Raw genomic sequence first — 27,766 nt, forward strand, 5'->3', positions numbered from 1 at the left:
GTCACTACCTCAGATTTCATGTGGGGAATCTGGATTTTCAATACAGAGTACTACCCTTCGGCCTGGCCTCATCTCCCAGAGTGTTCACCAAGTGCCTGGTTGTGGTAGCAGCAGCTCTAAGGAACCATGGTCTTCAGGTATTTCCCTACCTCGACGACTGGCTCATCAAAGATTCCACATCTCAAGGGGTTATTGTAGCGACCCAACGGACTACTTGGTTCCTACAAAGTTTGGGTTTCGAAATCAACTTTCCCAAATCTCAACTTCGGCCCTCACAGAATCTACAATTCATTGGAGCTGTTCGGGACACTCCAACTCAGAGCATTCTTTCCACAACAACATCTGGAAGCTCTTCTACAACTCTGTTACACAGTGTCTTCCTGCTCTTCCATATGATGGTCCTTCTGGGTCACATGGCCTCCACAGTATATGTGACTCCTTTTGCCAGACTTCACCTCAGAATTCCTCAGTGGTCCCTGGCATCTCAATGGACGCAAGTTTGCGACCCTCCTTCTCGACACATTTCAGTCACTCCTTCCTTGAAGAAGTCTCTCCGTTGGTGGATGCTCTCTTCAATCTTTCCAGAGGCTTGCTTTTTCAAACGCCCCTTCAACAGAAGGTTCTCACGACAGATTCTTCAACTTAAGCTTGGGGCGCTCATCTCGATGGTCTCCATACTCAAGGCCATTGGACCAGTAAGGATCGTAGATGTCACATCAATCTGTTGGAACTCAGAGCGATTTTCAAGGCTCTCAACGCTTTTCAACATCTTCTTCACGACTAGGTAGTCCTCATTCGGACGGACAACCAAGTTGCCATGTATTATGTCAACAAACAGGGAGAAACGGGATCTGCCTCCCTTTGTCAAGAAACTCTGAAGGTATGGGACTGGGATATCCGCCACAACACCTTCCTCAAAACTGTCTACATCCAAGGGGCGAAGAATTGCTTGGCGGACAACTTGAGTCGTCTTCTGCAACCTCATGAATGGACACTCCATTCCTCGCCTCTTCATCACATTTTTGCACAGTGGGGAACACCTCAGATAGACCTCTTTGCAGCTCGCCACAACCACAAACTGCCTCAGTTCTGCTCCAGGATTTACTCTCCTCATCGCCTCGAGGCAGATGCTTTTCTTCTGGAATGGACGAATCTCTTCCTCTATGCATTCCCTCCATTTCTTCTCATTCTCAAGACTCTAGTCAAGTTGAGAAATGATCATGCCACCATGATTCCATGATTCTCATCGCTCCTCGGTGGCCACAGCAACCTTGGTACTCCCTTCTACTTCAACTCAGCAGCAGGGAGCCATATCTTCTACCAGTTTTTCCTTCTCTGCTCACACAGAGTCAAGGATCTCTGCTTCATCCCAACCTGCAGTCTCTACACCTGACAGTTTGGTACCTTTCAACGTAACTCCTCTTAAGTTTTCTCAAGCTGTACGAGATGTCTTTGAAGCTTCCAGGAAGTCTACCACGAGACAGTCTTATTCCCAAAAATAGGCTAGATTTTCTATTTGGTGTTTTTCTCATCATAAGGAGCCTCAACATTCCTCCTTATCCTCTGTTTTGGATTACCTGTTGCACTTATCCCATTCTGGTCTCAAATCTACATCGATCCGAGTCCATCTTAGTGCAATTGCGGCTTTCCACCAGCCTATTGATGGAAAACCTCTCTCTACTCATCCAGTGGTTTCCAAATTCATGAAAGGACTCTTCAATGTTAACCCTCCTCTCAAATCGCCTCCTGTGGTTTGGGATCTCAATGTTGTCCTTTCTCAACTCATGAGGCCTCCATTTGAACCAATTGATAAGGCTTATCTGAAGTATCTCACTTGGAAAGTGGTATTCCTCATTGCTATCACTTCTGCTCGCAGAGTCAGTAAATTACAACCTTTAGTTGCTAATCCACCTTTCACTGTGTTCCATCATGATAAGGTGGTCCTTCGTACTCATCCTAAATTCCTCCCTAAAGTGGTCTCGGAATTTCATCTCAACCAATCCATTGTACTTCCAGTGTTTTTTCCAAAGCCTCATTCTCATCCTGGAGAATCAGCTCTTCATACTCTGGACTGTAAGCGTGCTTTGGCCTTCTACTTGGAACGCACCAAGCCACACAGAACTGCTCCTCAACTTTTTGTCTCCTTTGATCCAAACAAGTTGGGACATCCTATCTCTAAGCGTACCATCTCCAACTGGATGGCAGCTTGTATCTCATTCTGCTATGCCCAGGCTGGATTACCCCTTCACAGTAAAGTCACAGCCCATAAAGTCAGAGCAATGGCAGCCTCTGTAGCTTTCCTCAGATCTACTCCGATTGAGGAAATTTGTAAGGCTGCTACTTGGTCCTCGATTCATATTTTCACTTCTCACTATTGTCTGGATACTTTCTCCAGACGGGATGGACAGTTTGGCCAAACAGTATTACAAAATTTATTCTCCTAAGTTACCAACACTCCCACCATCCCATTCTGGTTAGCTTGGAGGTCAGAAGCAAACAATCCAAAACTGCAGATGTGTATACAATGCAGGCAAATTTTATTGTGACAAATAAATTATATCTAAAAACCTTTTTACCAAGCAAGGGACCCAACACGGTCCGTGTTTTGGACAACCTTCATCAGGGGTCCGTGGTAAAAAAGAAAGGAAAAAAATGTCACAAAAAAAGTTGGAAAAATAAACGTTGTGTATTTCACCAAAGCTCGCAAACTGCTATGGGTAATCACTCTGGTGATGGGAATGTTTGAGCTTCATAAATGTTTCTGATTGGTATGGTTATTTTGATGATTCAATTGTTCAATTAAAATGTTTAACATGTTATACTTTGAGAGTAGAACAGGTTTGTAGTTTGGGGAGTCTCCCTGTAGACAATATGTCTTCCTAATAATGGGATCTTTTGATACAAGGAACCCTTCTTTAACATTCAGATTTTAGCCTTTACCATTTTTTCCTTCAACTGTTTTATTTGGAAATAGAAGGAATGCCAGTTGGTGATGCCATATTCTTACTTCTGTTTTCATTGTCCTTAGCCAACTGCGAAGGATCAAACCCTACCTCCCAGAAACGGACTTAGCCCCACTGTTATATGCCTACATACTCTCTAGACTAGACTATTGCTACTCCCTATTCAATTGCATTGCTGCAAGAGATCTAAAACGCCTCCAAAAAGTCCAGAACTCAGCAATTCGACTCCTATACAACCTCAGCTATCATGACCCCATTACTCCAGCGCTCTATGCAGTTCACTGGTTACCAGTCAAAAAGCGATGCATCTTCAAAGCCCTGGTCATGACACGCAAGAGATTCTACCCAAAAACCCCAGCCTACATAGCATCCAAGCTACGCTTATACACCCCTAACCGCCCCCTCCGCTCCAAAGCAGAAAAAAGACTCAGCATTCCCGCAGGGAGATCCCTCAGAATGAGTACGACATACAAAAGATCCTAGGGCCATTTCCTATCTCAGCTATGGAATCGACTACCCACACAGATCAGGTCGCTAGACTCACTAATGACCTTCCGCAGAGCAGTAAAGACTTTCCACTTCCAATTGGGCCATTAAAAACTGCCTCCTCAATATACTTCTCCTAGTACTCTTCACTATGACCAGTCTGGTGTCTAGAATTAGCTCTGTTATTGGCAACTGTAACCTATTTGTTGTCATGACTAGTCTGTTTTCAAACGATTGTGAATGTCTACTTGTAACCCATTCTGAGTTTCTGGGAGAACAGGATAGAAATCGAAATAAATAGAGATCACAGCTGGGAGGAGTTCCAACAGAATCTCTGTCTTGACACAATTCTAATTTATAATTTTCTTGGGCATTCTAGCTCATGTCTTCCTATAGTTTAGTGTTTCTTTTTGCTCATTTTCTTCATGGACCTTCGGTTCCTTCATCTCTCTCAATGGTATCTCTCCTGCTAATCTTGTGCGGGGTGTCTGGAAGGGAGATTTCCTTCAGCTGCTCTCCCTGCCAATCAGCTGAGCTTGCAGGACTTGGAGAGACCTGCGGCTCAGTTGATTGACTGGCAGAGAGAGTAGCCTTGACATGAGGGAGGAGCTACTGTTTCCATGAAAATAAGACAGTGTCTTATATTCATTTGGAGCCCAAAAAAAAGGCACTAGGTCTTATTTTCGGGTAGGGCTTATTTTTTTCATGTACATGATCATCTCTCCCTTCCTCTCCTTCACCCCAATTTTTCCTCTTTGCTTTCCCCCACATGTGCAACATATTTCCTCCCCTCTCACCCATCCCCTTGTGCCTTCCCAATGCAGCATCTTTCTATCTCTCCATCCCTCCCATCCTCCTGTGCAGCAGAACCCTTTGCCAAGTTTCCATTCTTCCCACCCTCCATCCCCCTGTGCAGTAGAACCCTTTGCCCAGGTTCCATCCTTCCCTCCCTCCATCCTCCTGTGCAGCAGAACCCTTTGCCCAGCTTCTATCCCTCCTCCCTCCCATCCCCCTGTGAAACAGAACCCTTGAGCACCCACCACTGCCCCTGCCGCACAGTCGAACTGCTGATTACCCACCATCCTTCCTCCCAACCGATTCCTGCCGACTGCGACCATAAATACCTTGCTGCAGAGGAGCGTCAGGCCAGCAGAACTCACAGGCTGCTTCGTGGCCTTCTCGCTGGGGCCATCTGTGTACTGATGACTGTGTGCAGTTCTGGTCACTGTATCTCAAAAAGATATAGCGGAATTAGAAGAGGTACAGAGAAGGGTGACAAAAGGGATGGGATGAATTCCCTATGAGAAAAGGCTAATGTGGCTAGGGTTCTTCAGCTTGGAAAAGAGACGGCTCAGGGGAGATAGAGGTCTATAAAATACTGAGTGGAGTAGAAAGGGTAGATTTGAATTACTTGTTTACTCTTTCCAAAACTACTAGCACTAAGGGGGCATGCGATGAAGCTACCAAGTGGTAAATTTAAAGCAAACCAGAGAAAATATTTCTTCAATCAAGATGTAATTAAATTCTGGAATTTTTTTCGTTGCTAGAGAATGTGGTGAAAAGCGGTTAGGTTAGTAGAGTTTAAAAAAGATTTTGATAATTTCCTAAAACAAAAGTCCATAAGCCAGTTATTGGATTGGCTTAAGGAAATCCACTGCTTATTCCTGTTTTACTCCTTGAGATCTTGCCAGGTACTTGTGACCTGGGTTGGCCACTATTGGAAACAAGATACTTGATGGACCTTGATGGACTTCCAGACTTGGTAAAATATCTATGCCAGTAGAATATATGTCTTCATTGTTAATGCATATAATACCGGTACATGATGTGACATTTTTTTCTTGCTTATTCCATATTGACCAGCAGTTTCTTTATAAGCACCTTTGCTTGGCTGTTTGAAATACTGAACATTCTATGGTTGCATGATACCCTTAAGGGACAAGCCACAAAGAACTACTTTTTCTCTCTGTTTCTATCCATTGATCGACAGACACAACCCACCGGTTCTGGACTGGTCCGTTAGAACTAAAGGAAGGAAAATTATCAGTTAAGACACAGTTTTACCTTTTGCATTAAAGAAATAATATGCATATGAAACTTGTGAATAGAAGGAATTCCTATCCCTACACTAGTAGATCAGAGGTGCTGGATTGGCCAGGGCCTTCCATATTCTATTTACTACAGAAATACAGAAGTGTTAAAAGTGCAGAAGTCCAGGGAATGCAGTTTAGCTGCATCCCACATTCCACAGTCTCCTTACTCTGAGAGCTTTAATAACAGAGGGATATATGTCAGGGTAGACTTAATCTTTTCCTCTCTGATTCCAGGGATCCAGTCCTGCAGGAGGCTGCTTAATGGCCTTGAGCTGTGACTATCGAATCATAGCTAACAACAAGAAATACACAATTGGACTCAACGAGACACAGCTGGGCATCGTTGCACCTTTTTGGTAGAGGTCTTCTGAAAATCATTTTGGATAGACTAATGATGTGTGATTTAGAGTTGATTTTAGTTTTGTGTTCAAATTCAGTCTACATATTTACAGTACATCACCCTTTATGTGCTTGAATTCTGGCACTGTTTTGAGGAACCAAAAATGATGGCAGAATTCAAGACTGCATGGGATAAGATACCCAGGAGTCTTAGTGACAGAGGGAAAGAGAAAATTACCAATCAAGTAAGGCAGGTGCAAATGGACAGACAGTGAGTAGACCAAATGGTATTTTTCTTCCAAAATCACTTGTTTCTATTTATAAGTTATTGAGGCCTTATTACTCTTTTAAGGAAATTGAATTTTGAAGTTAATAATCAAACTCTCAACTAATACAAGACGCACCAAGAAAAATTACACCCAAACATCATAGTCGGTGTACAAAATCCACCAACCTTCATAACACCGAAACTAATGGCACAGGCAAGACCTCCTCAATTACCATACATCCTAAAGCAGTGTCCCACAAACTTTTCTGCGCTGCGGCACTCTAAAACCAGTTCTGCGGGCAAAAGGCATCCGGAAGTGCATGGACATCGACGCGATGAATGACATCCGCACATGTGCGGAGGCCCTCCGACCGCAACCCTGATCCTGTCACTTCGCCGGTGGGGGATCCTGGAGGAGGAGAGATGCTGGCAAGGAGGAGAGTCGTCACTGGCTGATTGCCTACAGGACATGCCTCTCACTGTGAGAGGCACATCCTGTAGGCAGTCAGCCAGTGCCTCTCCTTGTTGGCGTTTCGCAGCACACCTGGAATCTGCCACGGCAGTTTGCAATACACTGCCCTAAACCATAGTCAACATGAGACATACCACTTACCTTGTGGTTCTTAGAGCACAGCTAGCCAGTCAAGTTTTCAGGATATCCATAATGAATATTCATTAGACGCATTGGCATGCACTTCCTTCTTTGTGTGCAGCACGCTCTCATCCATATTTGTTGTGGATATTCTGAAAATCTAAGGTGTGTCCTGAGGACTTGGTTGAGAACCATTGCAGTAACCAGCATTTCATCCAGACTAGACCAATAGCATAGAGGAAGTCTATTTTCAAAATGATCAGCATTATATGCAAACACTGTTAAGCTTCTCATCTGTACATGCAAGTACAAACTTTGGTGTAAGGCTCATGCTAACCTTTTCCAAAGATTAATGCACTTTCTCTGCTCATGGCACTGAAAGTGCTCTGTAATTTGCTCTTGTTCTAATCCTAGGTTTAAGGATATAATAACAGAAGTCATTGGGCACAGGGCTGCAGAGCGTTCCCTTCAACTTGGCATGCTGTACTCCCCGACTGATGCACTGAAAATAGGCCTTGTGGATGAGGTAGTAGCAGAGGATAAGGTCCAGAGCACTGCTTCTGCTGTGATGGCACAGTGGTTAACTCTTCCAGGTAAAAAATTATGCTATATACACCACTGTGTCACCTTATACTGTATACTGACAAATTAGAAATGAGGTGAATTTTGTTTAGAAAATCAAAGTGAAAGAAAATGCATAACCTGTAAGAGAGAGAGAATCATGTTAGGCAAACGAAAAATATAAAAAATTAGTCTTTAAGCCCATTATATATTCTTTCTTTCTTTCTTTCTTTCTTTCTCTCTTTCTCTCTTTCTTTCTCTCTTTCTTTCTCTCTTTCTTTCTCTCTCTCTCTCTTTCTCTCTCTCTTTCTCTCTCTCTTTCTTTCTCTTTCTCTCTCTCTCTTTCTCTCTCTCTTTTTCTCTCTCTCTTTCTCTCTCTCTCTTTCTCTTTCTCTCTTTCTCTTTCTCTCTCTCTTTCTTTCTCTCTTTCTTTCTTTCTTTCTGTCTCTCTCTCTTTCTCTCTCGCACCTAGCAAATGCCCCATGGTTGCAAGATGATACTGCGGCGGCTGCGTTTGCTGGTCTGGGGGTATTATAGAGGAAGATGGCAAATAGTACATATCATGTGACTCCTCCCTAATAACCTCAGTCTTCTCTCGGTCTCCAGCAGATGTGGTGAGCTGTACCCATCTCCCTTGGTAGGACTGTTGGAATTTGTTTAGGATTTTTGTCTCCTTTTTAGTGCCGGATTAAGCTTGGGTGGACCCTGTTTGGGGGTCCGTCAAACCTGGTAGGTCACATGCTGGGTCCCTCCCTCCCTTTCCTACACTTCCCCAACATTTTTTTTAGAAGTGCCTTAACAGTAAGTCTTGGCACACCTCACTAGAATATATGCTAGCCTCTGTAAACTATGAACTCCACTCTCACCCGCTGGGTATCCTGCTTCTATATCGCCCACCTACCCCTTGGAACAAATTCTCCGAATTCGTCCTCAAGACCATAACAAACGCCTTCCTCAAATTTCAAAGATTACTGATCATTGGGGACATCAATCTCCACCTAGACGACAACACCAGCAAGGATACGACAGAATTTATTAGCTTCCTCACCTCCCTTGGCTTCCCCTCCCCCTGCACCATCCCCAACCCATGAAAAGGGGCATACACTAGACCTCATTAGTTTCCTTGATCTTACCGCTCACAAAACTTTAGCCGGTGACACTCGCTGGGAACATGTCCCCCGGTCCGACCACTTCTTAGGGGCTTTCTGTCTCCACATTTTCATGTCGCATCTTGGAGCTCCACCCCACACTTCCAATTCCATCACCTTCCGCAAAAAAATTACAAGCGATCTGTTCTGGTCTAAATTTCTCAACCTATTCTCCTTCGCTCCTAAGCCTGCAGACTCAGAAACCAACTGGCATAACTGGGTTGCTCTCTCTGAGTCCACCTACCACTCCCTCACCCCTCTCTCCACTAAAACCATCTCCTACTTCCGTAAGGCTCCCTTATTACAGAGAACTAAAGCAGGAATGTTGAGCTCTGGAACGCAAATGGAAAAAAATCTAAATCCCCTATAGATAGACAGTCCTGGAGAGTCAATATTAAGTTTTACAATACAGTACTAAAAAAAATCAAGGAAGAACTTCTACGGTGACAAAATCTCCAGATCCAACAACCAGAGTAGTATACTATTCAACATCTGGTGCTCCTTAACTTCCAAAAAAGACTCCACCTTGCTCCCCTCCTCTCCATCAGCCGATGTTCTGGCAAAATTCTTCAATGAAAAGGTCACTACCTTGAGATGCTCCTTCCCACCTACAGTCTCCTACAACTCTCTGGTGTCTCTAGACTCCAATTCTACCCTAACGGTCTCCAACCCTATCCCAGTCGATAGATCCTGGACTACCTTTGAGCATGTATCCGAGTCCTTGGTCTTCAAACTCTGCCTCAAACTGAAATCCTGCAACTGTTCCTTAGACCCATTCCCCTCCTACCTATATGAGAAAATTCCCGCCCAGGCCATCTCATCTATTACTAAACTCATAAACTCTGCCCTACATTCGGGCCTTTTTTCCCCAGAAATGGGTCATATTGCCTTGACCCCACTACTGAAAAAATCTGACCTAGACTCCTCTATACCATCCAGCTATCGCTCAATAGCAAATATCTCTCTCCTAACCAAGATGCTAGAGTCCACCATTTCTACCCAACTCTCTTCATATTTAGAGAGATTCTCTATTCTCCTACCTTACCAATATGGCTTTCGTCCCAACTTCAGCACCAAATCCCTTCTGACCTCCTTAATCTCAAAGTTTCAACAACTTCATTCTCAAAATAAGTTTGCCATCCTTCTACAATTTGACCTTTCCGCTGCTTTTGATGTTTTCCATCGTGATATTCTAGTTTTCCAACTCTCTGAGATAGGCATTAACTCCACAGTCCTAGACTGGTTCTCAAAATTCCTACGTTCTCGTTCTTACATTGACAACATGAATGGCACCTCATCCTCCCCCTGGAAACCGATATGTGGAGTCCCGCAAGGCTCACCTCTATCTCCTATTCTTTTCAACATCTATATGTCCTCCCTATCTATCCCCCCTAGAAACAATTTACACTTATGCTGATGACATCCTCGTCCTCCTCGAGACCGACTCAAACCTCACCAACCTCTCTGAGAACATATCCTCCTGTATAACGAACCTCCAATCCTTTGCCCACACTGTGCAAATGAAACTGAACGAGTCCAAAACAAAACTACTTTGGCTCGGCCCAAAACTAGACCAACTACCCACCTCCATCCCACTGTCCTCTGGCTCCACACTGCAGCTTGAGTTCTCAAGCAATGTTCTGGGCATCATCATTGATTCCACATTGTCCTTCAACGACCACCTCAATTCCTTGGTTAAAAAAATGCTTTTTCAGCCTTCATATGCTGAGGAAAGTAAGATCCTGTTTCCATCAAAAACACTTTACAGTCCTCGTCCAATCCATCATCCTTTCCAGATTGGACTATTGCAACTCCCTCTACTTAAGCCTAACTAAGAAAAACCTTCATAGACTTCAGCAGATTCAGAATGCCGCGGCTAAGCTTATCTTCGCAAAAAGTAAATTTGACCATGTCTCACCGCTCCTATCCAAGCTTCACTGGCTTCTGATAATCACCAGGGTCCACTTTAAATGCGCCTGCCTAACTTTAAAAATCCTACACGGCATCCTCTCTCCCTTTATCCCACTCTCTTGGAACTCCTCAAATCCCAATACCACCAGACCCACCCACAAATTAAAACCATCCTTCCACTCATTAAAAGGCATTTCCCATGCAGGAAAACTAGGGACCTCCCTCCCCTTCAGATTCACCGAGCTCTGGAACAACCTTACCTCCCCTCTTCGGAACCTGAGCTCTCTCCAACTTTTCTGCAAACATCTGAAAACCTGGCTATTCTCAAAAATGTAATACTTACCGTATTTTCACGCATATAACGCGCGCGTTATACGCGTTTTTACCTACCGCGCATACCCCTCGCGCGTTATATGCGTGAGCGCGGTATACAAAAGTTTTAAAACATAGTTCCCACCCCGCCCGACGCCCGACTCACCCCCCCCCAGCAGGACCGCTCACACCCCCACCCCGAACGACCGCTCGCACGCGCTCCCACCCGCACCCGCATCCACGATCGGAGCAAGAGGGAGCCCAAGCCCTCTTGCCCGGCCGACTCCCCGACGTCCGATACATCCCCCCCCCGGCAGGACCACTCGCACCCCCACCCCGAACGACCGCTCGCACGCGCTCCCACCCGCACCCGCATTCACGATCGGAGCAAGAGGGAGCCCAAGCCCTCTTGCCCGGCCGACTCCCCGACGTCCGATACATCCCCCCCCCCCGGCAGGACCACTCGCACCCCCACCCCGAAGGACCGCCGACTTCCCGACAATATCGGGCCAGAAGGGAGCCCAAACCCTCCTGGCCACGGCGACCCCCTAACCCCACCCCGCACTACATTACGGGCAGGAGGGATCCCAGGCCCTCCTGCCCTCGACGCTAACCCCCCTCCCCCCCAACGACCGCCCCCCCCCCAAGAACCTCCGACCGCCCCCCAGCCGACCCGCGATCCCCCTGGCGACCCCCACGACCCCCCCACCCCCCTTCCCCGTACCTTTGGTAGTTGGCCGGACAGACGGGAGCCAAACCCGCCTGTCCGGCAGGCAGCCAACGAAGGAATGAGGCCGGATTGGCCCATCCATCCTAAAGCTCCGCCTACTGGTGGGGCCTAAGGCGCGTGGGCCAATCAGAATAGGCCCTGGAGCCTTAGGTCCCACCTGGGGGCGCGGCCTGAGGCACATGGGCCCAACCCGATCATGTGCCTCAGGCCGCGCCCCCATGTGGGACCTAAGGCTCCAGGGCCTATTCTGATTGGCCCACGCGCCTTAGGCCCCACCAGTAGGCGGAGCTTTAGGATGGATGGGCCAATCCGGCCTCATTCCTTCGTTGGCTGCCTGCCGGACAGGCGGGTTTGGCTCCCGTCTGTCCGGTCAACTACCAAAGGTACGGGGAAGGGGGGTGGGGGGGTCGTGGGGGTCGCCAGGGGGGTCGCGGGTCGGCTGGGGGAGCGGTCGGAGGTTCTTGGGGGGGGCGGTCGTTGGGGGGGAGGGGGGTTTGCGTCGAGGGCAGGAGGGCCTGGGATCCCTCCTGCCCGTAATGTAGTGCGGGGTGGGGTTAGGGGGTCGCCGTGGCCAGGAGGGTTTGGGCTCCCTTCTGGCCCAACTACCAAAGGTACGGGGAAGGGGGGTGGGGGGGTCGTGGGGGTCGCCAGGGGGGGTCGTGGGTCGGCTGGGGGGGCGGTCGGAGGTTCTTGGGGGGGGCAGTCGTTGGGGGGAGGGGGGTTTGCGTCGAGGGCAGGAGGGCCTGGGATCCCTCCTGCCCGTAATGTAGTGCGGGGTGGGGTTAGGGGGTCGCCGTGGCCAGGAGGATTTGGGCTCCCTCCTGGCCCGATATTGTTGGGGAGTCGGCGGTCCTTCGGGGGGAGGTATGTATCGGACGTCGGGGGGGGGGGCACCAGGCTTTCAGGATGGGGACAGACCCTCAAGGGGGGACAGTGCACGGAAGTCAGGGGGGGGGAACGGAGAGTCGGAAAGTCAGGGCGGGCGAAAGGAGCGTCGGGCAGCATGCGCGGTATACCCGTGAGCGCGGTATACCAAAGTTTTTGTACATATCATCGTGATTTCTGCGCGCTATACCCGTGTGCGCGTTTTATACGGGTGCGCGTTATTTGCGTGAAAATACGGTACTCCATCTTTGTCATTCTAAGCCCTCTAATTATTCTTCATACTTTATCCTTTAACCCTTCATTGGAGTTCCTTTCTCTCCCAACTCCTGTAAACCATGCCGAGCTCTACGATTGTGGAGAGGATGCGGTATACAAACGTAAGGTTTAGTTTAGTTTAGTTTACTGTTTGGAGAGCCAAGTGGAGTCTGTTGTGTAAAAAAAAAAAAAAACCGAGGTACTGCCAGTCTAAAGGGTTGCTTTCCCTTTATGTTGTAAATTACTGTATTTTTCAACTAACCAGCACTTTTCTTTTAGCTAGGTCGTGTATGGAGCAATTGAGTACTTCTCAGGGGAAGAGGTGCTCAATTTGGTCCAGACGCGGGTCCTCGTAAGGGGTATGGTGCTTCCAAGGCCACTATTGCGTGCTGGATCAAGGAGACTATTGCTTCTGCTTACCTTCTTCAGAAAAAGCCTGTTCCGGAATTTCTCAAGGCTCATTCCACTTGGGATCAGGCAGCTTCTTGGGTTGAGTCTTCGCTGGTGCCTCCAGTGGATATTTGTAAGACTGCAGTCTGGCCTTTCTTGCATTCCTTTGTCAGACACTACCGTGTGGACATTCAGGAGTGTTGGGATGTGGTGTTCGGTGAGCGTGTTTTAGTGTTGACTGCTTTGGTACGTCCCACTTGTAAGATTAACCTATGCCGGTCTGGAGAGTTGCTAAAGAAGGAGAAATTAGGTTCTTACCTGTTAATTTACTTTCTTTTAGCCTCTCCAGACTGGCATAGGACCACATCCTGTCTATTGTCGTGTTGTGTGCAGATTTTGCTTTTTCGGTGGGTTCTAGTATTTTTCTAGGCTGGGGAGATCTAAAAACAGTGGCTGTGGCTCGGCTGGTATAGCTGACAAGCTGTGGGGACCTTTGCTATTTGCGTTTGTTCCTTTGCATTTTCCAACAGCGTTCCTGTTTTTATTAGTTGTTACTCCTGTTCGGAGTCCTGTTTGCTTTCTGTTTATGGTTCTTAGTTTTGCTTGGCTATTCGGCAGACTGAGGTAATTAGGAAGGAGTTACATGATACGTACTATTCCAAAGTTTTGTCTGTCTCCACCTCCTGGGCATGATGAGATGTGACCTGCTTGTAAGATTAACCTGTGCCGGTCTGAAGAGGCTAAAAGAAAGTAAATTAGCAGGTAAGAACCTAATTTCTCCTTTTTTCCCTCCATAAAGGGGGAAAAAAGGTTGACTTGAATATAAACTGAGGTTAGAAATTTGGGTTGTCATGGTGAAGCCAATCTATAAAGACTGCTCACCATCCAAGTAACTAAACATAATACAAATTGTCAGTGCAATAGGTGAGACATTCTAGACAATAGATTTATTTTCCACTACTTGCATGGTCTGCAGAAGAAATTATTACAGGTTTTTCACTCTGCCTCTAGTGTACTTTACAGGCTAGTTTAGCGCCCTCTAGCAGTCTTTTCTTCTGCTTGCATGGCTTCAGCTGTGTAAATTCTGCTCTCCCCATTTATTATTTTAATTCAATGTAAGTTTGTCCCTTTTGCAGATATTTTCGCGTATGAAATGGATTTGAAGCTCTGCCTGCTCGAGAATTCACAGACTTCGGTCTGTAGCTGACAGGCCGATCCCTTCGTGGTACCTGTTAGCCAGTCTGCTTAGTCTTCTTTGGAGTTCAGGGCCATCCCTGACCTAGTCTCATTCCCTGTTAAGCAGTGGGTCGAGCGCAGACTGTGTAGCATATTTAGGGGACTCAGCGATGTTCTGCAGCATGCTGGCTGCATTTTCGTGCCTCTGCCCGTCCAGATGCACATCTGGTGGTCCGCAGGGGTGGAGGCATAGTCAGACTGGAGTGTTTGACTAGCAGCCCAAAGATCAGCCTGAAAGATGGATTTCTAGCAGTGTGGCAATGAATTCTAAACCAGCCATTGAAAAGGCTGGGAGCAGAAGCAAGCTGTATGTGTCCAGTAACTGAGTAAAGTGGATCTCTTAAAAGTTAATTTTGAGGGGTTTTGAAGGTTTCCTAGTGTTCCTCTATTTCCCCCACCTCAAATTTATTATTTTTGTAATTTTTAAAGTTTCAGAAATGTCATTTTTGGCTTGTTTTTGAAGTAAATTCGGGTCCGTCTGCCATTTTTAATTTTTAATGAGCTTTTTAAAACTTTTCTTTGTTTCTTTAAAATTTGAAATATTGCCTCTGCGTGATGTGGTTGGGGGGGGCAGTAACTACTGGTTCTGCCTCCCCTTCGCAGAAGCAGGTAATTACAAGCTCAGCTAGCCCATTGGGGCTGCTTCATTTATTTTTGGGGTTTGGTTCTGTGGCTTTTCCAGTCCGCCGCAAGACGGATTCTCTGCAGCCTGAGAACATAAGAATATAAGAATTGCTGCTGCTGGGTCAGACCAGTGGTCCATCGTGCCCAGCAGTCTGCTCATGCGATGGCCCTTAGCTCAAAGACCAGTGCCCTAACTGATACTAGCCTTACCTACGTACGTTCTGGTTTAGCAGGAACTTGTCTAACTTTGTCTTAAATCCCTGGAGGGTGTTTTCCCCTATAACAGCCTCCAGAAGAGCGTTCCTGTTTTCCACCACTCTCTGGGTGAAGAAGAACTTCCTTACGTTTGTACGGAATCAATCCCCTTTTAACTTTAGAGAGTGCCCTCTTGTTCTCCCTACCTTGGACAGGGTGAACAACCTGTCTTTATCTACTAAGTCTATTCCCTTCAGTATCTTGAACGTTTCTATCATGTCCCGTCTCAGTCTCCTCTTTTCAAGGGAGAAGAGGCCCAGTTTCTCTAATCTCTCACTGTACGACAACTCCTCCAGCCCCTTTACCATTTTAGTCGCTCTTCTCTGGACCCTTTTGAGTAGTACCGTGTCCTTCTTCATGTACAGCGACCAGTACTGGATGCAGTATTCCAGATGAGGACATACCATGGCCCGATACAGCGGCATGATAACCTTCTCCGATCTGTTCGTGATTCCCTTCTTAATCATTCCTAGCATTCTGTTCGCCTTTTTCGCCGTCACTGCATATTGCGCGGCCGGCTTCATCAACTTGTCGACCAGTACTCCTAAGTCTCTTTCCTGGGGGGTCTCTCCAAGTACTGCACCGGACATCCTGTATTCGTGTATAAGATTTTTGTTACCAACATGCATCACCTTACACTTATCCATGTTAAACCTCATTTGCCATGTCACAACCCATTTCTCGAGCATGTTTATGTCACGTTGCAGGTCTTCGCAATCCTCCTGCGTCTTCACTACTCTGAATAACTTTGTATCGGCTGCAAATTTAATCACCTCTGTTGTCATTTCAATTTCTAGGTCATTTATAAAAATGTTGAAGAGCACGGATCCAAGCACCGAACCCTGCGGCACTGCACTCGTGATGCTTTTCCAGTCCGAGTATTGTCCATTTACTCCCATTCTCTATTTCCTATCTGTGAGCCAATTTTTAAACCACGTGAGTATTTCACCCTCGATTTCATGGCTCGCAATTTTTCAAAGTAGTCATTCATGCGGAACCTTGTCAAACGCCTTCTGAAAATCAAGATATACAAGTCTGAGTCATTTAAGTGTGCCTCTATGCCCCAGGGTCCCAATACCTTCTCAGAATTTATGAGATTTTGCGGATCTGTATTTTGCTTTTCTGTTTCCCCTGCTCCATATCTCGGTGGCTGAGAGGGGTCTCTGCACCATCTTTAATCTTTCCCTGACTGTATCCAGGGTCCCAGCAGCTGCTCCGGACCTACCTGATCCTTTTTTGGACAGTGCTGTACTTCCCAGATTTGGGAATCTGGATTTGAGTGCTGAATCCATGGATCCCTTTGGGGCTCCGGATCCTAGAGAAGGTCTGACTGTCAAGTGCTTATTTAAATTGAGGCGCTACAGGATCTCATTGCTGCATCTTTACCAGAGATGAGCGTGAATTCCAGCCCACTCCTCTCATTTCTGCAATTTTTTCAGCTCTGCAGCATTTATTCGCAATCTGCGACTTTTCCTGGCTTCCAGATATGAGTTCATAGTTCTCGAGCAGTTGACTCTCTGGAGTGTCCTTTATGGAAAGCTCGGGTTATGTATAGCTTGCATCCTCGGGCACAGGAGTGTCCGCGGCTTTGTGTCAGTCCAAGGGAGTTTCCCTGATGGCTCAACTGACCCGGTGCAACTCTCTCCCTAATGATGGGACAGTTATGTTGAAAGCTATGCTAGACAGCCAGGTGAATGTGGTTCTCTGAAAAGTTTTGAACCAGCTATTTAGCCATGGAGCGGCGGTACATATGTCCTTTGTGGCTCACGCCTGTCTAGCCAAGCTACGAATGCCTTTTTCCTTAGCTTGATGGGCTGGGATGGCCTACATGGTGGATGGCTTCTATGACCTTTTGAGGGGGCTGGCAAGGATACCAGCAGATTTTATTCTAGCCCTCCAAATGCTCTGGGGTCAGCAGTGGACTGGTGATATCTCCTCCGAGGCAATTCTTGCGTGGCTACCTTTTCAGGGGCCGTTGTTGTGTGGCAAGAATTTTAAATTCGTTAATAGACCATTACCCGAAGACCTGGCAAGATAGTAGAGCACAGCCCAAGGGTGCTGGGCAACCTCACTGGAATGGTTCCTGATGATATTTTTAGTAACTACTGGCAAGATTTTTCATCCTCTTCGCAGAGATTTTCTCAGGGTTCCAGGCTGCAGGTGCACACTATCAACCGATGCTCTTCCTGCCTGTCCAACCCATTGACACCAGGGTGCTGAGAGTCCCTCTGCGGATAGAAGGTTTGGTCCTTGCACTTTTGGCCTGCCTGGCTGCACATTATTAAAGTCCAGTATGTCATGGAATTTCTTCAGTTGAGCTGCAAGCTGGTTTTCCCAGCCTCTGGTTCATGCCTTCTCTTATCGAGTCCAGACACAGTGAGCTTTTTCCAAGCAGCTGTTCAGCGCTTGTTAGCTATTCAAGCAATACAGCCGGTGCCAGGCTAACCTTCGGGTTTACACAGATTCTCTTGTTTGTTTTATTGTTCCTAAGACAGGATAAAAAGTTTGCAGACAGATTCTGAATTTGTAGCACTTCCATCTGGCTCTTACACTTCCTCGATTCTGGATGAAGACCCTATTGATCATTGATGATAATGGTCTCTGTTACTTATCAGAGATGACTCAAGAACTCACTCTCTTGGCTCAGGAGGCTTAACTTCTTTTCCTTTGGGCGGAAGTCTTCTCCTGGCACTGATGGTGGCACATGTGGCTGCGGTGGCCAATGTTCCAGCAGACTTCCTCAGCCATCAGGCTACAGTTTCAGACAAGTGGTCCCTAGTGTAGGGATGTGATGTAGGGATGTGATGTAGAGATGTGATGTGCGGGAGGCAGCCCCGCTTTGACCTCGTGGCTGCGGCGCCGAACAGGATGGTTCTCTATTTCTTCAGTCGCAGATCTGGCTTGGCAGTGAGAGAATTGATGCTCTTGAGCAGTTGTGGCCTCCGGTGGTGGTTCTCTCCGTTTTTCCACCTTGGCTGCTGTTCAGCCGGGTCTTTCGGAGGATTGCAACTCACCCCGGGCACATCATTCTGTTTTTTTGCCCGATTTGCATTGCAGGCAGTGGTGCGCGGATGAGGCTTTGGGTGGCATACAGTCTGCGTCTGTCTTTCCTGACTGTCTTAACTAGGCCTGGTTACCATGAAAGATCTGGGTTGTTTTGTCTTACGGCTTTGCTCTTGAGCACACAGTAATAACTTTTTTTAAAAAAAATTCAAGACATTTCGCAGCTTGTCATAGCTAAAGCTTCTTAGGTCTTCCAAGTCGTCCTTGGTGTCGACTTATGCGAAGGCGTAGAAAGCCTTTAGATCGCTGGCATGACCAAGAACAGGTGGACCCTTATTTGACCCCGGTGTCATGGGTCCTTGCTTTCTCCAAGCGGGTCTGGATATAGGTCTCATGGCGGTGTGTCTGCGGCTCCTGGTGGCCGGTCTCTCCAGTTCTTGTCCCAGAATTAGCAGTTCTCTTTGGAGTTGCATCTGACTGTTGCTGGGTTTTTGCAAATATATCATCAGGTCTGGCTGCCCATTACGAATCGGTTCCTGGTCTGAGTCCTTCATGTAGTGCAGGCTGGCTTTGCCGGGCCTTTTTTTTTTTCATTTTTTATTTTATTGAAAAATAATGCAATTAAAAACATCTGAACTTGTACAGTTGTATACAAAGCAATTCATTGATTGGTTATATATCTTATTTCATAGTAAATACTAAAATTTTTAAATTATCTATAATGTCTAATATTTCTCAACCCTCCCATCCTGCCCTCCAACCCCCTCCCCAACCCCTGTGGAAGGATGTGTGCAGGAGATTCATAAAATGTGGGCACAGATTTATATATCAGAGATCAGTTGGGACTATCATTATGGGAATTAATCCAGATTTCATATGCACTCCAAATGGTAATATAATTCTGTAACTGATTTCGCGGAAGAGCTGTTAATTTAGACATCTGCTGTATATATTGAACTTTAGCCAGTAATAGTCGCAGCCCTGATAGATCTGGTTGTTTCCAGGCAGATGCTAGAATAAGTCTCCCTGCTGTCATTATCAAATGTATCCATTTCTGATGTTTCAAAGGCAGGGCATCTGGTCCTTTGTTCTATAGACAGCACTCCATGGTCTTAGGGATCGAAATGCCTAGTACTTCCTCAATAAAGGAAATTACTTTATCCCAATAAATCTGTGCTTTAGTACAATACCACCAAATATGTTCAAAAGTGCCTACTTCTACACATCCTCTCCAACATTTATCCGATCCATTCCCATACATAGCTTGCAATCATGCTGGTGTATAATACCAACAAAAAAACATCTTATATCCATTCTCTATCATATTGCTGGCTATAGTGCCATATAAGAGAGAATACAATATTTTAAACCATTCCTTATCAGAGTAAATTTTGCCAGTGACCTTTTCCCGGCGATGTTTATATTTCAAAGGGGGATGAAAATGTTCCAATTGTGCATTATATAATCTAGTAATACTTCCTCTCCCACTCTCTCTTATCATTGCCTTCTCCAAATCCGAATGTTGGGCAGCAACTAATTCTTTTAGAACCACTTTTCTAATAAAACTTTCAATTTGTCTGTAGTAAAATAAATCACTTGGTGCAAGGCCATATTCTTCTCTCAGTAATTCAATGGGGATCATTTTCCATCTTCCAACAATTGGCCTAATATTTTAATACCTTTCTTTCCCCAGAGATGAAGGGCCACATCAACTTCTCCTGGAGTAAAATTAGGCATATATATATTAGCTGCCCTCATAAAATAATTGTTATCCCCATAGCATCGCCTATGTACCTGAATCCACAGGTCAAGAGTATGTCGCATTACAGGATTAGAGCTCTTAGCTATTATAGAGAGTTGTGAGAATTGAAGCCAAGGTATCGTCCACAATGGAAACCCTCCCAATAACTCCTGTTCCATACATACCCAAGATTTTCCACTGTCCCATTTCCAGTTAACTAAATATCGTAATTTGGCTGCTTGATAATAATATTGAAATTGTGGTACTGCCATTCCTCCCAATTTTCTAGGTTGATACATCATTGCTCGTGAAACTCTTGGAGTTTTATGGTGCCAGATAAAAGCGAATATCTTCCACTCTAACTGTATGAAGACTTTTTTTAGATAAAGGGATTGGTAAGGCTGAGAAGAGATATAACAACCTCGGAAGCACCACCATCTTTATTGTTTGTACTCTACCCAGCCAGGAGATATTTAGATGTTTCCATCTTACAATGTCCTGCCAAATCGCTTTCAAAAGAGGGGGATAGTTGGTAGCATATAGCAATTCTACATGTTTTGTTAAATTAATCCCCAGATATCGTAATGATTGTTGTGCCCATTTAAGAGTAGTTACTAGAGATCCATCCTCTATTTAAATCTGACAAGGTAAGATTCAAAATTTCTGACTTCGACATATTTATCTGAAATCCTGACATCTGTCCAAAAGCTGTAAGAACTTCTACTACAGCTTTCAGTGAGGTGGAAGGGTCTTGTATTGTGAAAAGAATGTTATCTGCAAATAGTAATATTTTTGTTTCTAATCCACCACAACTTATACCAGAAATAATTGAAGTTTGTCGCACCAATTGTGCAAGAGGCTCCATAACTAATGTGAAGAGAACGGGCGATAAAGTACAACCTTGGCGAGTCCCTCTCCCCAAAATAAAGCATTCAGTATATCCACCATTGATATTAATTGAAGCCAGAGGGGCCTTATATAACAATCAAAGCCAGTGTAGGAAAGTTCCGGATATCCCCAACTTTTCTAGCACTTGAAACAAATAAGGCCAATAAACCCTATCAAATGCCTTCTCAGCATTGATACCCAAAATAAGAGTCGAATCATTTCTACCACCAACTTGACACAATATACGACAGACCTGGCAAATATTATCGAAGATCTGGTGACCTCGTATAAATCCCGATTGATCATCGACCACTAGTTGCGGCATATATATTTGTAAATGTTTAGCTAAAATCTTAGTAAATAATTTATAGTCCACATCTAGTAGCAAAATGGGTCTATAAGAGGAACAGGATATCGGATCTTTACCTGGTTTTAATATCAAAGTTATACCTGATAAACACCATGAATATGGCAGTTCCTGTCTGTCTACCAAGGTATTAAAAAAATTGTAGCAATGGGGGGATCAAAGTCGTTCGAAATATCTTATAAAATTTAGCAGTAAAGCCATCTAATCCTGGTGATTTTCCTACTGGTATATCATTAATAGCCCATGTTAATTCTTCCACTGTAATAGGGAGGGAAAGTTCCTGAGTTTCCCCAGGAGTGAGACTAGCACAGCAAGCCCACCCAAGCTTTCTTGGGGGACTGCTTTTGTACATCACTATGGTCTAGAACAGGGGTGTCAAAGTCCCTCCTTAAGGGTCACAATCCAGTCGGGTTTTTAGGATTTCCCCAATGAATATGCATGAGATCTATTAGCATACAATGAAAGCAATGCATGTAAATAGATCTCATGCATATTCATTGGGGAAATCCTGAAAACTCGACTGAATTGCAGCCCTCGAGGAGGGACTTTGACACCCCTAGTCTAGAATGTCTCATCTATTGCACTGGAAAAGGAGATTATATACTTACCCTGGTAAGATGTTTTCCAGTAGATAGGTGAGACATTCTGGACAGCCGCCCTGTCCTTGCTGTGCCTATTTTAGATTCTGATTTCAGTTTCCTTCTTATACAATCTGTTTCTTGGAGGCTGGCCAACCCTTTGGGGTTAACAAGAGTTTGTACATATGTATAACCTGTTGTGGGAGTAGTTCTGAACTCCTTTGACGCCTCTGTTGGAGGTTGATGGTACTGTTTAGTTGTTTGAGCATTACAATAGTTTAGTTTATTGTTACAGGTGCCTCTGCTTCACAGATGAGTGTCTCTCTATGCTTGGGTACTGACTGCTAGAGGGCGCTAGAGGCAGAGTAAAAACCTGTAATGGATTTCTTCTGCAGACCATACGAGCAGTGGGAAATAACCCTATGGTCTAGAACAGCAGTCTCAAACTCATGGGCCACATGTGGCCCGCCAGGTACTATTTTGAGGCCCTCGGTCTGTACACAGTTGTCCACTCCACAAGTGTCCAGCAGTTGTTATAACCTCACGTAAGTGCTTTCTTGCATCTGTACATGATTGTGAGGTGGTCCAATCGCGTGCAGATGCAGGAAAGCGCTTGCGTGAGATTACAGCAGTGAGGCAGGCAACGTTCCAGAACAGAGGCAGTGCAAATTGCAATGATTGGAGGCAGTGCAGCTTGTGCATGTGTCTGGTGCTGGAGGAGGTGTTTGCTGAAGGCGGTTGCAGACGCCTGTTATAACTATTATAATCTTTTATTAATTCAAAGGAAAAGGAAAGATGTTAAACCTTAACTGTGAGGGCTGCAGAAAAAATTGTTAATGTCTTATTAAAGAAATGATAATTTTGCATGAGGTAAAATTCTTTATCCCAGGACAAGCAGGCAGCATATTCTTGACTGATGGGTGACGGCACCAACAGAGCCCCGGTACGGACAATTTTAGAGTGATTGCACTCTAAGAACTTGGAAAGTTCTAGCAGGCCGCACCGCGCATGCGCGAGTGCCTTCCCGCCCGACGGAGGTGCGCGGTCCCCAGTTTCTTAGTTTCCGGGGAGCTAAGAAGACGCGTTCTTTTCAACGGCTGTTGAAAAGATTTTTTTGTATCGCCTTCCCGCTCGCGAAAACCTGTGAGGAAATAATATTTCCTTTTTCTTTTATTATTTTATTGTTTTCAAAAAAAAAAAAAATCCTTTTTTATTTTGTTTCGGTTTCGCCCCGGCGGGGCCTGTTGCCACCATCGAGGCCTCGGCCTTCGATTTGGCAGAAGCCGTTTTTACTTTCATGCCCCCCCAGCCAGGGTTTAAGAAGTGCCAGCGGTGTGCACGGCCCATTTCTCTGACCGACCCGCACAACTGGTGCTTACAGTGCCTGGGTCCCGAGCATAGGGCTTCCACCTGCACCCGCTGTGCCACATTGAAAAAACGAACTTTAAAAAACCGTCAAATTCAGCAACGGTTATTTTTTGGTGCCGATATGTCTGACCCTGCGACATCGACACCGGCATCGGCCCCATCTCAGTCGGCACCACCTCTTCGACACCGCGCCGGCGTCGCAACAGTCAGGTAAGCCGGCTAAGAAGCCTTCCCTGCTGGAGCGTCCTCCGGTCTCAGTGGCAGCGAGCCCAGGCCTGCCGCCCATGAGGCGCCCGCGGAAGCGCTCCGCCCCTATTGAGGTGAGTCCCTCGACCTCGGGCTCCTCATCCTTGGGGCGTCGAGCCGCACCGCAGGTACCGCAGAAGAAAAAAGCGGTACCGGTGCCTTCGCTGGATGACCGAATTGCGGCTGTCCTCCAGGTGCAGCTTAAAGAGCAGTTGCAACAGCTCCTTCCTGCTCTATTGGCACCGAACCTTCCAGTCCCGGTCTGGTCTGAGCCCCCGGTACTGACGGTGGGGCAGCCTCTATTATCTGCTTCCACCTTATCGGTACCAGTTCATTCGGCTTCCTCAGTCTCCATGCCAGTTCTGGCACCGGAGCCGAGAGCGCTGCATCAGGCTGTTCAAACTTCGGCACCGATACAGCCTTTAACTTCTCCTGGCACTGCTTCCTTGAGGTCGGGTAAGTCGGTACGCAAATCCCGGCACCTTGAACCTTCCACACCGGAGTCTCGGGATCACAGTTCCCAAATTAGGGACCCTGATCTGTGGGGTGACTCCGAAGAGCCTCTTCTCTCTGAGGGTGAGTGTTCATCGGCTGATGAGGATCCTTCTGTTCCAGATCCATCCTCTAAGCCAGATTCTACCTCTTTCACTTCTTTCCTGAAAGAGATGTGTGAATCTCTTTCTATTCCTTTGGAGACTGAGTCCAAGAAGTCCAAGGCATTCCTTGATGCATTAGACTTTGACCAGCCTCCAAAGGAATTTCTCAAATTACCCCTCCATGATATCTTGAGAGAAACCTTTTATAAAAATCTTGAGACTCCTTTGACTATACCAGGAGCCCCTCGTAAATTAGATTCTTTATATAAAGTCATCCCTATACCTGGCTTTGATAAGCCGCAGCTTCCACACTAGTCTCTTTTGGTGGAATCTACGCTTAAAAAATCTGCAGGAGCTAGTGTGTACGCTTCCGTCCCTCCTGGCAGAGAAGGAAAGGCCATGGATAAATTTGGCAAAAGGTTATACCAGAATGCTATGCTGGCTAACAGGTCAGGTAATTATGCTTTTCATTTTTCTTTTTACCTCAAGCATCTCATCAACACCATGGCTTCCTTTGAAAAATACCTCCCTGACCGCAAGAGACCTGCTTTTCACCAGTGTTCTTCCTCTCTCCTCCAGCTTCGTAAGTTCCTGGTCCGGTCAATCTATGACACGTTCGAACTTACCACCAGAGCCACGGCCATGTCTGTAGCCATGCGTCGTCTAGCTTGGCTCAGAGTGTCGGAGCTTGATGCCAACCATCAAGATCGCCTGGCTAATGCTCCATGCCTGGGGGATGAACTTTTTGGCGAATCCATGGACTCTACCACCCAAAAACTATCCGCCCATGAGACTCGATGGGATACTCTTCTGAAAACCAAGAAGAAGACTCCGCCTACCCGGCCTTTCAGACAACAATCGGCCTATCAATGCCGCTATGTGGCTCGCCCTTTACCACCAGCTCCTCAACAACCTAGGCGTCAACGTCAGTAACAACGACAAACCCCTAGGCCACCACAGCAGCAACAAGTGAAGCCACCTCCACAACAGAAGTCTACCCAACCCTTTTGACTTCGTTCTCCAGGACATAGCCAGTTTTCTACCATCTGCACACCTTCCTCAACCCATAGGAGGTTGTCTTACTTTCTTCATCAGCCGTTGGGAGATCATCACCTCGGATCAATGGGTCCTCAACATCATCCGCCAGGGCTACTCTCTCAACTTTCAGACTCTTCCTGCCCAAAGTCTGCCAAAAGAGTCTGCTTTGAACACTCCTCAATCTTCTCTCCTTCTTCAAGAAGTTCAATCCCTCCTCCTTCTGAATGCAATAGAGGAAGTTCCTCTAGATCAAAAGGGGCAGGGATTTTACTCCCGTTACTTTCTCGTCCCCAAAAAAACAGGGGATCTCAGACCCATTTTAGATCTTCGCGATCTCAACAAATGCTTGGTCAAAGAAAAGTTCAGAATGCTTTCTCTGGCCACTCTTTACCCTCTTCTCAATCAAAGCGACTGGCTATGCTCCCTCGATCTCAAAGAGGCATACACTCACATACCGGTCAATCTGGCCTCCAGACAGTACCTCCGGTTCATGATCAATCACTGTCATTACCAGTACAAGGTGCTACCCTTCGGCCTTGCCTCCTCTCCCAGAGTGTTCACCAAATGTCTCATTGTGGTGGCTGCTTTTCTACGCTCGCATCATCTTCAGGTCTTTCCTTACCTGGACGACTGGTTAATCAAAGCCACTTCCTCTCAGGCAGTGCTCCTTGCCACCAACCAGACCATCCTTTTTCTACAGCTTCTGGAGTTCGAGATCAATCTACCCAAATCACATCTCATCCCTACTCAGAGACTTCAGTTCATAGGAGTGGTCCTGGACACAGTCCTCATGAGAGCATTCCTGCCGTCCAACCGTTTTCAAACTCTTCAATCTCTATGCCAGCAGGTGCTTCCACTACACTCCATCTCTGCCAAGCACATGATGATACTCTTGGGTCACATGGCCTTGACAGTTCATGTCACCCCCTTCGCACGTCTTCACCTGCGCACTCCACAATGGACCCTAGCTACCTAGTGGTCCCAAGCAACGGATCCTTGCTCACGACACATATTTGTGACATCATCTCTTCGTCAATCTCTACAATGGTGGTTGATATCCTCAAATCTCTCCAGAGGTCTTCTGTTCCATCTACCTCCTCATCAACTAGTCATCACCACCGATGCCTCCCCTTATGCCTGGGGAGCTCATTTGAACGAGTTCCAAACCCAAGGCCTTTGGACAGCCCAGGAAAAGAAGCATCACATCAATTTCCTGGAACTCAGAGCGATGTTTTATGCTCTAAAGGCTTTCCAACATCTTCTCTTCCCTCAAGTTCTCCTACTGTGCACAGACAATCAAGTTGCAATGTACTACATCAACAAACAGGGTGGGACAGGCTCTCACCTCTTGTGTCAGGAAGCCCAGAAGATTTGGTCTTGGGCGACAGATCACCAATTATTCCTGAAGGCTGTCTACATTCAGGGAGAGCAGAATTCCTTAGCGGACAATCTAAGCAGGATTCTCCAGCCTCACGAGTGGACTCTCGATCCTTTGACTCTCCAGTCCATTTTCGCTCAATGGGGCACTCCTCAAGTAGATCTCTTTGCAGCTCCTCACAATTATCAGCTGTCCCTCTTCTGCTCCAGACTCTACTCTCTTCACCGTCTGGCAGCGGATGCATTTCTTCTGGATTGGTCCAATCTGTTCCTGTATGCTTTCCCTCCTCTGCCTCTCATGCTCCGGACTTTGTTCAAGCTCAAGAGGGAACAAGCCACCATGATTTTAATTGCTCCACGGTGGTCCAGGCAACATTGGTTCTCCCTTCTACTTCAACTCAGTTCCAGGGAGCCTATTCTTCTTCCATTGTTTCCTTCTCTGCTTACACAGCATCAGGAGACCCTTCTGCATCCCAACCTCCAGTCTCTGCACCTGACAGCTTGGTATCTCTCGGGCTGACTTCAAATGATACTCTTTTGTCTCAGCCCGTTCGTTCTATTCTGGATGCCTCCAGGAAACCTGCCACTCTTCAATGTTACCATCAGAAGTGGACACGGTTTTCTTCTTGGTGTCTTCTTCATCATCATGATCCCACTTCCCTTGCAGTGGAGACCTTGTTGGACTATCTTCTTTCTTTGTCTGACTCTGGTCTCAAGTCTACTTCCATCAGAGTCCACCTCAGCGCTATTGCTGCTTTTCATGAGCCAATTCATGGTAAACTTCTCTCAGCTCATCCTTTGGTTTCCAGATTCATGCGGGGTCTTTTCAATGTGAAACCACCTCTTAAGCCTCCTCCTGTTGTCTGGGATCTCAATGTGGTTTTTTCCGCTTTAATGAAGCCTCCGTTTGAACCTTTAGCTACAGCTCCTTTCAAGTTTCTCACTTGGAAAGTGGTCTTCATTATTGCTCTTACTTCGCCAGGAGGGTCAGTGAGCTGCATGCACTAGTTGCGGATCCTCCTTTTACAGTCTTTCATCACGACAAGGTGGTTCTGCGTACCCATCCAAAGTTTCTCCCTAAGGTTGTCTCTGAATTTCATCTCAACCAATCAATTGTTCTGCCTGTATTCTTTCCAAAACCTCATTCTCATTCTGGAGAACAGGCTTTACATACTTTGGACTGTAAGCGGGCTTTAGCTTACTATTTGGAGCGTACTAAGCCCCACAGATCAACTCCCCAACTCTTTCTGTCCTTTGATCTGAATAAATTGGGACATCCTGTTTCTAAACGCACATTGTCCAATTGGCTTGCAGCGTGCATTTCATTCTGTTATGCTCAGTCCGGACTGACACTGGAAGGTTCTGTCACGGCCCATAGAGTTAGAGCTATGGCAGCATCTGTAGCTTTCCTCCGTTCCACTCCTATTGAGGAAATCTGCAAGGCTATTGTCTGGATGCTTTCTCCAGACGGGATGGACACTTCGGCCAATCTGTTTTGCAACATTTGTTTTCCTAA

General features: G+C 46.3%; 1 protein-coding gene across 3 annotated transcripts in view; it reads left to right on the plus strand.

Annotated features, from left to right (window-relative positions):
- LOC117345559 (enoyl-CoA delta isomerase 1, mitochondrial-like) overlaps positions 1-27,766 on the plus strand; it is a 96,959-nt gene that overhangs the window by 52,733 nt on the left and 16,460 nt on the right. For all 3 annotated transcript variants that reach the window (XM_033914378.1, XM_033914379.1, XM_033914377.1), the window contains 2 exons: positions 5,777-5,898; positions 7,156-7,334. In XM_033914378.1, the coding sequence (XP_033770269.1) occupies positions 5,777-5,898; positions 7,156-7,334 (301 nt within the window). The remainder of the gene's footprint in view (positions 1-5,776; positions 5,899-7,155; positions 7,335-27,766) is intronic.

This window comes from Geotrypetes seraphini, chromosome 11, assembly GCF_902459505.1.
Source record: "Geotrypetes seraphini chromosome 11, aGeoSer1.1, whole genome shotgun sequence".
Taxonomy (NCBI): domain Eukaryota; kingdom Metazoa; phylum Chordata; class Amphibia; order Gymnophiona; family Dermophiidae; genus Geotrypetes; species Geotrypetes seraphini.